This window comes from Sus scrofa, chromosome X (genome assembly GCF_000003025.6).
Source record: "Sus scrofa isolate TJ Tabasco breed Duroc chromosome X, Sscrofa11.1, whole genome shotgun sequence".
Lineage (NCBI taxonomy): Eukaryota > Metazoa > Chordata > Mammalia > Artiodactyla > Suidae > Sus > Sus scrofa.
In genome coordinates, this window is record NC_010461.5 from 51,020,940 (window position 1) to 51,032,957 (window position 12,018).

Here is a 12,018-nt window from a genome sequence, read left to right on the forward strand (position 1 = left end):
TGCTCAGTGGATTAACGATCTGGCGTTGCCATGAGCTGTGGTGTAGGTTGCAGACGCGGGTCGGATCCCGTGTTGCTGTGGCTCTGGCATAGGCCAGTGGCTACAGCTCCGATTGGACCCCTAGCCTGGGAACCTCCATATGCCACGGGAGCAGTCCAAGAAATAGCAAAAAAAAAAAGGCAAAAAAAAAAAAAAACCACAAAATTATTTCTTTCTGGAGATGTTTGTAAAAAGGACAGCCTTGAAGAAAAGGGAATCCGTCATTTACTTGCTTTGTGGGGCACAATTAATTAACCTACAATCCTTTATTGGAGCTAGAAAAAATGTTGATTGTCAAGGAATTAAAGCAGAGTTTAGGCTGATTTTAGGTTGATCTGAGGTTCCTCCTTTCTGTGACATTCAGAGGCAGTGGTAAGGCTATGTTGTTTAAAGCACCTTCTCACAGTATTGCTTGACAGTGACAGGCTATGATAAAAGGAGCTCCAAATCACTTACTCAAATGATTTTACACAATTATGATATAATAAGCCCATATACACAAAACTAAATTTTCATTAAAATTGCAAAGCTCAACATGTGGGGAAGAGGATTGCAAGATGAGTGAAGTTGGGGTATTAGAAAGGTAACTGATAGATACCTTAGGTCTTGTGTCTACAACATACATAAACTGGCTTCCTGGGTTCGTCTGGCTAATGGCCTCTAGCAAGAGCTCATCATCTATGCAACGGGTATAAAATCCAGACAGAGGCTGGCTACAGCGGCAAATGGCAGCCTAAAAGGAAAAAAAAATGTGTTAGGTGATTGATCATATGTACAGGTAGTCAAAAATTCTCCTTGATTCCAGATTCACTGACCAGATGAAGAGGTTAGGCCAACTCAGGATAGTAAAGCAAAGAGTGGTGTAGCTCTGAAGGCCAACCATTCCACTGATATTGGGCTCAGCCTCCTCCCTCCCCTGGCTACTCAGATTTTTTTTTCCTTCTACATGGCTAAGATTCCAAATCCAGTTTTGGTAAATCCAAACTAAGGAAATTATATCCTGAGTGTTTCCCTAATAAAATTTTATTCATTTTCAATGTAGTAGGTTAGCATTTTCATTAAACTTTCTTGGTTTTTATAGTTCCAGTAATGTTATCCATATAAACCAAAGGCTTGCGGTAGCAGCAGAATTCAAGACAGAGCAAAGATCTAGAGTCTCTTAAGAGAACAGAGGTCACTCATTTTGGGATTTAATGCCAAATCAGAGGGCTGGTTTATTTCATGCCATTTCAATATGAAAATAACACAGCTATTTAGCAGGTACAGCTGGTAATGATTAGTTAACTGCATTACACTTTGGTTTGGTTTTTATGGAATCTGCTCACTTCGATAATTTGACAAGACACTCACTTGTATTACTATACTCTTTAGCACTTGAATAGTTGCCTATCTGAAAACTTGACTATTTGACTAATTCCAGATCTCAGAGAGATCAAAAGAGTCAAGAACTATTATCTTTTCCTATGGAAGGGGACTTAAACATCAAGTGCTTTCCCCAACTACCTTAAATTACATGAAAATTAGTGACAAAGGATCAAGAACACTTATGTTCCAGTGGGAGGTCACAGTCCCCAAATATCCTCTCATACGACTGCTCCCTTGCATTCAATAGCTTGCCATCAAGCAGGAGCCCACAGAGAAGGAAAGAAATAAATGTATACTAAAAATGCCATTTAAGGGAGTTCCTTTCATGGCTAAGTGGTTAACAAAACTGACTAGGATTCATGAGGATGTGGATTTGATCCCTAGCCTTGCTCAGTGAGTTAAGGATCCGGTGTTGCCATGAGCTGTGGTGTAGGTTGCAGACATGGCTCAGATCCAGTGTGGCTGTGGCTGTGGCTGGCAGCTATAGCTCCAATTTGATCCCTAGCCTGGGAACTTCTACATGCCTTGGGTGTGGCTCTAAAAAGCAAAGAATAAAATAAAAATAAAAAATAAATACCTTATCTGCACAACACTTTACAATTTACAAAATATATTTTTCCCTCATGTGACCCACTTAAAAACCATCAGAAGTACTAAAGTTCAGAGAAGTAACTTGCATGAGGTCACATAGCTTGCAAGTGGCAGCAGTGTGACTCAAACCCAGGTCTTCTAGAGTCAAGTTTAGTTCTCAGAAGTTTATTCAACTCACATTGTTCTCTTTGTAGAGGTAGGAAAGCACAGGTACACGTTCTTTACTTCTGAACTTTGAACTTCCAACCACTGTTCCCAATGAAACGGATTTAGGAACCACTATTTCAGGAGGGTAGGTACTGCATATCTAAAAGAAAATAAACTCAGTTCTTTTTTTAAACATTTTTTTTACTTGGTAGCAACAGGTTGGAAAAGCAGTGACTCAAGCATTAGCTATCTGGTATTTATCAACTAAAATCACCCATTCCTCAGAAATAAGAACAAAAATCTCCTTGATGTTAAAGCTCTTCCAAATATGCTATTATTTTCTAGATAGTAAGGTATTGAGATATATAAAAATTAAATGTACCTTTAGAATAGCAAACATTATTATTCTAGGTAGAAAGGCATGTGTAATCTACTCTAAAATTCCTACACTTGCCTAACAGAACAATGTATATTATAAACAAATAGATTGAAATGTAAGGCAGACAGACGAAGGAGAAGAAAACATGATTTACTCTTTCTTAAAATGCACACTAGGTTCCTAATATGTACATCTTGAGGGCCTTTAAAATACTAGTTTGGAGGTGGAAGTATTGACATTTAGGTATTTACTCTATAAAAAAACTGATAAATTATCTCACATTTATCAGCTTTTAGTGGTTTCCAAAATGCATCTTTCTAAAGAGAAAGTGGCAAAATATAACAGCACAGACCTGATATTGCCAAGTTAATCATAATCACTCCTCTAAGAACACTCTTAAACATTTGACAACAGGTCAAACAAATTGAAAAAAATGAATAGACAAAAATGTTTGGAGTGGATTAGATCAGGAACAGCTCCACATAAGTCACTGAAGCATTTAAGTCAGTGTCTAAGAAAGCAGAACATCTGAAAGAGAAAAAGTTCTGTATCCATTCCCTCACCTAGACTTAGACCTTTGGAGAAGCTGGTCATACAAAGAGACATAAAGAGAGCTTTCCTTCCAACTCAGAAGTTGGATGCAACTCATGCATCCAAGGTGCTAACATAACTATTTTAGGCCTCATTTGGGAGATTTAGACACAAATATGAACTGGAAAGAACTCACCTCATCTCTACTCATTTCTGTCAAGTATAACTCTAACAAGCCATCTCACAGATGACCCTGTCTGAGTGAGAGCTCATCAATCCTCATATCTAGTGGATATTCAAAACTGTTACCACAAAGTCATTTAAATTACTTCCTTTATATGACAGTAAAAAGTTAGAAATAAAGATCTATCAATTCAGAAATACCACTTAAACACCCTATGCAGAAAAGTTATCATAGTGAGCCTGTTATCCTTGGAAAGCAGTATCTAGTACCTGTGAACTTGAATTTTTGAAAGTTTCCTGCCATTCCCTAACTGATAAGAGTGATTCATTGTGCCTAAATTGTCTGTAAAAACAATGTGATTTATGCTAAATACTTGCTTTCCTTGTGAGAATCTGGAACTTTGGTTATGCTAAGCAGAGAGTGCTTATGTGACCAGCCCCAAATAAAAATCTTGGACACTGATTCTCCAATGAGCTTCTCTAATAAACAACATTTTTCACATGTTGTTGCAATTTGTTGCTAGAGGAGTTAAAGCATGTCCTATGTGACTCCACTGTTAGAGGGCTCTGGAGCTAGTGTCCAGTTTTCTCCAGATTTCACTCCTTTTCCCTTTGATGATTGTGTTTTGTATCCTTTTACTGTAATAACTCACAGTCACAAGTACAATTATATGCCACATCTTGTGAGTCTTCCCAGTGAATCAATGAACTTGAAGGATGGTCCTGGGGGCCACCAACACATTCCCAAACTTCTATATTTGGCCCACAGCTCTTTCTTGAGATCTAGACTCAAATGCTTGATATCAAATACTTGATATTTTTTAATTACCTTGAGCCCAAGTCTAAAACTGAAGACATTGTCTGTTCTTCTTTTGTTCCTTATCTTACTAACATATCCATACCTACTTGGGTCACCTAAGGCAGAAACCAGGAAATCTGGGGTGCATACTGGGGTCCCTCTTTCTCTGACAATTTAATGTGCCACCGGGTTATTTTAATTCTACCACTTTAATATCTCTTAAAACCATCTCCTCCTCCCCATCCATACTCACTGCCTTAGTTCAGGTTCTTAGCACTTCTCATACTACTCTCCTGAATTCTTAGCCCCAGCAAACCAATTCTCCATACCAATACTAAAGTTATCTCTCTAAAATACAAGTATACTTACCATTCTTTCTAGTTTAAAATCATCTTATGGTTTCTGTTTTCAGGATAATTGTTCCTTAATTTTGCCATGTAGCCATTCATGAGCTAAATTCACTTACCGACTTACTCTTTCCTTCTCTCCCTGTATGAATTAGGATAGATTTCCTTCTTCAGGTTATTCTCCAAAGCATAAGGCTGTTTCTGGCTTCCCAGTCTAAATTCATCTATGTTCCCATAGCACCCTATGTTTTAGACTATGAAAACACTGACTTTGTGTTCTGAGTATTCTAGTTATCATTATGCTTGCTGAGTGGCTGAATGCTGAATGAAAATGAAAGATCATGAGTGATATTTTTCTTCTTTTCAAAACCTCTGTTTGGTGATATTCTTCTATTTTAATGAAATGAATCAAAAGAAAACAACAATGACAAAATTACCTCATAGTTTCTGTTGGCATCTGTTATGGCCCAGTACCTGTTAGGTATTCCCATACGTCCAAAGTCTGATATTGGGTCAATCAGTCTCCATCCACGTTCCCTCATTTTTTTTGAGGATTTGGGATTATAAGAAAAAGCATAAAGATCTTCAGGTAATGCTGGAGAAGAAAGATAGGCATGAAAAGGAAGTAATAATGAGTAAAACTTAGAAAATAATACAGAGGAAAAGCTAGAAAGCTAGATTTTACTCTCCCAAAGGGGATGTTTCCAATAGTCCCTAAAAAGGACAATAATTTGTGTACAAGGTTGCCTTTTTATAAGGAATAAGAACTGAAATATTGTTTAGGAGTCTTCTTCTTTCTTTCTTTCTTTTTTTTTCATTTTTAGGGCTGCACCTGCAGTATATGGAAATTCCCAGGCTAGGGGTCAAATTGGAGCTGAAGCTGCCGGCCACAGCCACAGCAATGCAGGATCCGAACCACATCTGTGATCCACACCACAGCTTATGGCAACACTGGATCCTTAACCAACTGAGTGGTGCCAGGGATCAAACCCATGTCCTCATGGATACTAGTTGGGTTCATTACCACTGAGTCACAATGGGACCTCCCAAGAGTCTTCTTTTAAAAAGATATTTTAATTTATATGATACCAATATAAAGCAGGAACATTCTGCCTGGTTTCCTGTGAATTGCTGGATAATAGACTAAACTCAAGCTTCTGGGTTTCACATGCTGAGAAAGTGGGCCTTACCAAAAGTTTTTAACTGAGCTTCAATGTCCTGATTGCAATGCTTGTTGTAACATGTTGCAAAACATTAACAGTGTTCTTGCATTCTACTTGTCAAATCAATATCTGCTTCTGGCTGACAAATGGCCATGTCTTCTCTTCTTCTTGTCAACCCCACTTCCTCCCTTCACAAGAGGCAACATGTAGTCAATAACTCATTTGACCAATTTATGTGGCAATAACTTTTCCAGAGATGGATGGAGTCTGCCAGAGCCTTTTATAAAGTGTTGGGCCAGCTAACAGCTAGCCTCTGTTAATAGAATATCAGCACATTCTGAGGAATTATTCTGAGGAAAAGGTAGAAGAAAATGGGAAGGGAAATGTAATTTTAATCCACAGATTAATGGAATTTATTCCACAGTCTAAAATCAGAGGAATCTGATGGGTTAGTCACCTGGAGTTGGGGTGGAAGATTAGAGAATGAAGCTGTAGGAAGCATTAAGGACTTTTATAAACTTCCCTAGTTTATTAGTTGGAACTAAGGGTAGGAGTAGAAACAACAGGCCAAAGATAAAGCTTGCAGGACAATGGTAAACAAATTGCTCCAAAGCCATTTTCCTTCCTGAACTGATGAAAAATTTACAAGTTGATACTTAAAAGGAAAGAGAGAAAGAAAAGGAAACATCTATTAAATATCTATTATATACCAAGTACAGATTAAAATGCAGAAATGCTTTTCAGCCTCAAAAAAACCTCCATAGGGAGCTTATCCTATTGCTATTTTACAGGTGTGGAAGCTGTGTTAAAAGGTTATGTATCTAGGGACTTCCCATTGTGGCTGAGTGGGTCACAAACCTGACTAGTATCCATGAGGACATGGGTTCAATCCCTCACCTCGCTCAGTTAGTTAAGGATCTGGTGTTGCCCTGAGCTGTGGTGTAGGTCACAGATGTGGCTTGGACCCTTCATTGCTGCGGCTGTGGTATAGGCTGACAACTGATTTGACCCCTAGCCTAGGAACTTCCATATGCCACAGGTACAGCCCTAAAAACAAAACAAAATGAAATGAAAAGAAAAAGTAAAAGAAAAAGATTATGTATCTTGCCCAAATACCATGGAGCTGTTAGTGTCAGACCCCAGATCTAATCTCTACTCTATTTAACTTTCTAACCCATGAACTTATGATCTTTCCATTATGCCATTTTGGGAGAAAATTACAATAGTTTTAGATAGAAATACTATCATAACTACCTGGCCGAGAAAGCTTGAGCAGTGAAATATAAATCTCATGGCATACAACGTCAGACTCTAAAACAAAGTGGGCCACCCGGAAGTTCTTGCAGTGGAGGATCAGGGGACAACCCAGGGTAGTAATAGGCAACCTCTCCACAGTGGCAATATGATGCAGTGCAATCTACAAAACAGAAAAGAACCAAAGAAAAAGTCACAGACATGTACTAGTTCTATCACTATCACTGTGCCTGACTCTCAGTAATGATAAGAGCATGGCCAGAGATGTGATCACATCTATAGCCTACAACCATCCTTTGTAAGGAACAAATGGGTTTCTCTCAAAACAGAAGTAAATAGCAGTAAAGCAATGAGAAACAAATTTCAGTGTTATAAAACTTCTCTCTCAATGGTACAAGGTTAAGAGGTTTATAGGGTAGTTGTAGTTAATTGGCTCAGAACAGTTGGCTTCTAGCATGCTATGGTGGAGTTTAAAAATCATAGTAGAATAATTGTCAGAGAGGAAAATAGAAATTCCTTTTGCTCTACTAAATTACTAATTAAAATGGTTAATGATTGGTATTGTGCTTTATTACTCACAAGGTGGTCCATGACCATTAACTATTTAACCCCTATAATATCCCATTTCAGGAATGAAGAAACCAAAGCTCTGAGAATTGAATTCCTCATCAGAAGCCACACAGCCAAAAAGTGGCACAAACAGTCTAACTTTGTTCAGGGTTATTTCCCTAGAAATTCTAAAACTCTAGTCCTGGAATAATGATTTAACTCGAAATTTTACAAGGAAAATTTTTCTTCCACATTTTATACTCTAGTGACAGTAAAGCAAAAAATGAAATAGGGGAAAATTTTAGCTATGTAACTTAGGAAATGAATAGAGAGTATAAGACTAAGTGCTAAAGGAACTATACATAAGAACTGTATGGTAGCTAATAAAGTTATTTCCTGAAGGAGTACAGGTTAATAATTCTGATTTTTTAAAAAAAATGAAAGATGATAAAATCTTTAGTCTCATCATTCCTGCCCTTGCTGATGCCAACAAAAAAAAATAAATGGAAAGATAACCAGTAGAATAAACTATATGCAAATAATAAAGTCTCTGTTTAGAGCTTCAAAAAGCCATGGAATCATGGTGGTTTTGTATTTTAGCCTTTGATTTTTCTCCTCCTATCTATCTCTCTGATGTTTCCTTCAACTAGAGCCTGAATGTACTCTTTTCATTCTCTGGATTCCCTGCCCTGTGCGTGGAATGGCCTTCTGATCATCATTGTCTTTTCTTTTCCTCCATCCCATACAGTCTATGCTCCAGCCCCCATTTATTTGGAAAAGGCATCTCTTCCAGGAACAGTCATATCCATCAGCTAAGAACAAGGCAGATGTAGGGACTGTTCACATATTCCAAGAAGGAATTTTCCACCTTAATTTCTGTGTTAACTATTTTGTCAAACTCAATTTCTGTTATAGTAGTTTTGAAGGGCCATTAAAAACTACTAATAATGTAACAAGAATTAATATATCAAATTTCAAGAAAATAAAAGCCCTATTGTTCAACATAGGAGATCTGTGTTTGGGTAGTAAAACACAGATCATCAGGATCAGGTGCCAGGCAAAAAAAAAAAAAAGGGTAAATTGAGAAGAGCAGACTAAGGCTGAAAAGAGCTTCTTTAATAGTACTAATCGGGTAAATAAGCTACCTTTGACATATAGAAATAATTAACATAAATTCTCCCTTCCAGATCTAGTCTGTTAGGTTTCAAATAATACCCAGTAGAAACAAATCTGGAGATGTGTGCAGGTGGAAAGGGGAAAGGCTCATGGCACAGTACTAAAGAACTGGTTCCCAAACTATTAGAAATTGAAGAGTCTTAATTAATCATATAATCTAACTATTTCATTTTACATATGAGGAAACTGGAGCCCAGAGATCAAGAGTCATTTGCCCAAGGTCACATAGCCTGTTACTGCACAGCCAATTCTAGCTAGAACCAACTCTCCTGATTCCTCTTTTCTCATTCCTTTTATCATACCAAAAGGAATGATACAATGTCATGTGGTCATGGTATGTTTTAAAAGGAAGTAATAAAATACTTCTTCCAAATATATTTCTGCTTAATTTATTTTATACTTATATGATCAAATTTATTATGTTCCAGGAACTGTTTTAAGCACTTAAAAATATTAACTTTTTCATTCTCACGACCAAGTATTATTGTTTCCCCTATTTTACAGATAAGGGAAGTGAAACTCAGAGAAATTAAATAACTTGCAGAAGGTTACAAAGGTAGTAAATGTTGAAGACAATATTTCACCCTGAGCAGACTACCTCTAGAGCCTGTGATATTAATCACTATGCCATATACCATAAGCATGTTTTACTTATTATAGAAGTCTAAGCATAAATCTGGCTAATAATTAAGATTAAATGATGCTACTTTAGCACAAGAAAAGTATAAAGTAACGTTAGTGGCACTAAACAAATTTGAGAACATTGTTCCAAAGTGTGACAACACACACACACACACACACACCACACTACCCTGTCTTAGGTCAGAGAGATGGTCTAAATAATTGAAGACAAAGTGTAGTCCATGTGCCATCGTGATCACCTGAGAGTGTTTCAGAAATTTAAAATCTTAGGCCTGAGATTCTGCATTTTTAGCAAGCTCCCAAGTGATATGGATGTTCTTGGTTCTTGGACCACATTTTATGTGTAGCAAGGCTTTAAATTACTTCAGGATGCTTACCAAATAGGCTCAGAAAATGAGCAGAGACTACCTAAAAATATTGAGGTAAATATTGAGTCCCATGTAGTTTAAGATGATTATAATTAACAATTTGAGGGATAATATGATTCAAACTATGAAAAGATCTCCCTAGAAGAGGTTCTTTGATTAAAATTTTTTATAGCAATTTAACTGTTAACAGAAATTTCAAGAAAATGCCATATTAGAAGGAACGTATACACAACTCTTCAAGACTCTCTGACACTTCTTTTCATGAACATACCCATGTCTCTTTTCGGGCAGCACCAGAAGCCTCCACATAGATCAGGTGGGTTGCAGTAAGGTATAGACTCCCATTAGCTGGTTTCTTACCCACACAACGATCCAGTAATTTCACGTTTTCTACCTGTTATATGGGGGGGGGGAATACTGATTAAGTTATCAACTCACCACCTATGATTAAAGTAGGGAAATTCAAAGCAAGATAAATCCTGTTAATTTACTATAAAACTTCTTTGAGGCTTTCTAGTTCCTGCCAAGGTGGCAAACTAGTAGGATCTGTGGTTCCTTTCCCTACATCAGCTCTGAAGAAACTATAAAGGTGAGAGGGAAACATACATTATAGAAAAGATTAAAATTCTAGATGATGTTACCATGATGGGATAGATGTGTGTGGAAGATAAACAGGACAGAAGAGCCTGCTGGATTACCAATCTTGTTGGCAGGAAATGGCAGTTATCAAATCTGAATAAATCAATAGGAGTAAATAACATGAGATTACATCTTAAAGGGCAAGAAAATAGAGTATACAACTTTCTAAAAAATAGAAGAAAACTTGATCTATCCAGTAGAAAGCAGGAAAGAAAAAACAAGCAAAAACTGAAAACTAAAAAAAAAAAAAAAAAAAAAGAGTACCACAAATGCAAAACATAAAATTAAATGCCATAAATAAGTCCCAATATAAGAGAAATAACAAATGTACACAAATTAAACTTACCAATTAAAAGACAGACTTACATACTGAATTAAAACAAAGACTCAACACAATATTCAGTCTACAAGATATATACCTAAAGTAGAGACATAAACAGTTGATAATAAAAAAGATAGAAAAGATATACTAGGCAAATATGAACCAAAACAAAACTTGATTACCATTCTCAATATCTGACAAAATAAAATTAAGAGATAACAACAGGATAAGAATATATATATTCATCATAAATATTTTGCATATTACAATACAGTTTCAAAATATGTCTTGCTTGATGTACTTGCTTGTAGCAAAACTGCAGAGAGAAAAGGAACACTTGGATATTTTAATACTTTAGTTAGGAATTGATGGATAAAACAAAAAAAAACAAAAATTAGTAGAGATATAGAACACTTGCACAATACAACTACAAATTTCAAGCTATTAGATATACAGAGAACTCTGTATCCAATAAAGAACACAAAATTGTTTAAGATTACTAATAGAACACTTCTAAAAAGACATCATGATAATAGCTGTAAAGGAAGCCTGAATAAATTCCAAAGGTTCAGTATACACAGTCTGCACTCTCCAACCATAATACAATGATGTTAGAAAATAATAACAAATAATAGGCAAAATTAGCATATGCTTGGAAATAAAATATCATATTATTAAATTAACCTTGGGTTAGAAGGAAATCATAAAATAAATAAATAAATATTTAAAAGTGAATAATAAAAACCCAACAAATGAAAATTTATAGGGCACAGCTAAAGCAGAAATAAGAAGGAAATGTTTAGCTTTAAGTATATTTATCATGAAACAAGAAATGTTAATGAAATTAGATAGGCCTTTAACGCAATGAAAAATAGCAAAAGAAAAAAGGAAGACAAAAGACAGATATTACTAAGCAGAAAATCCCATCCCCACATACACACCAAAAAACATAACAAAAAATGCAAAACTAGAATTTAATTATTTAAAAAGGTTAATAGACATTTGATAAGAATTGATCAGGAAAAAAAATGGAAAAGAGGCAAATAAAGTACAAGATGAAAAAAGGAAAACAATGTAACAAATTTATTTAAATGAAAGTATTATGAACAACATGTTAATAAATTGAAAACCTTCATGAAGTGAAAAAATTTCAAGGAAAATATAAAATGGCAATATAAAATATAAAATGCAATATCAGTGGCAGTCAATGATATCCCCTACCAAAAAAACATCAGGCCCAGATGACTTTATGAGTGAATTCTACCAAACTTCCAAGAAACAGACTACCATATCCAATAGATTCAAGTCATTAAAAAAGAATGACAGTATTTATGAGGCTATTGTCTTGATTCTAAACTCAAATAGACAATTATAAGAAATGAAAATTTATACCGATTTCACTTATGAAAGTGATGTGGAAAAAATCCAAATGGAAAGTAGATGTGGAAAAAATCCAAATGAAAAGTTTAGTGAGTCAACGCTATATTTTTATCCATATTTTTTATTCTTATTTTTTGTCTTTTT

General features: G+C 35.7%; 1 protein-coding gene across 6 annotated transcripts in view; it reads right to left on the reverse strand.

The window, feature by feature from the left end:
* The window catches only part of MTMR8 (myotubularin related protein 8), a 146,598-nt gene that overhangs the window by 89,741 nt on the left and 44,839 nt on the right, over nt 1-12,018 (reverse strand). For 2 of the 6 annotated variants that reach the window (XM_013990548.2, XM_003135147.6), the window contains exons 2-6: nt 9,805-9,927; nt 6,799-6,961; nt 4,819-4,976; nt 2,174-2,302; nt 638-772 (exon numbers count right to left, since the gene is read on the reverse strand). In XM_013990548.2, the coding sequence (XP_013846002.1) occupies nt 638-772; nt 2,174-2,302; nt 4,819-4,976; nt 6,799-6,961; nt 9,805-9,927 (708 nt within the window). Of the gene's footprint in view, nt 1-637; nt 773-2,173; nt 2,303-4,818; nt 4,977-5,571; nt 5,895-6,798; nt 6,962-9,804; nt 9,928-12,018 lie in introns of all 6 variants that reach the window. The other 4 variants (XM_021080719.1, XM_005657528.3, XM_021080720.1 and 1 more) reach the window with 3 other exon arrangements.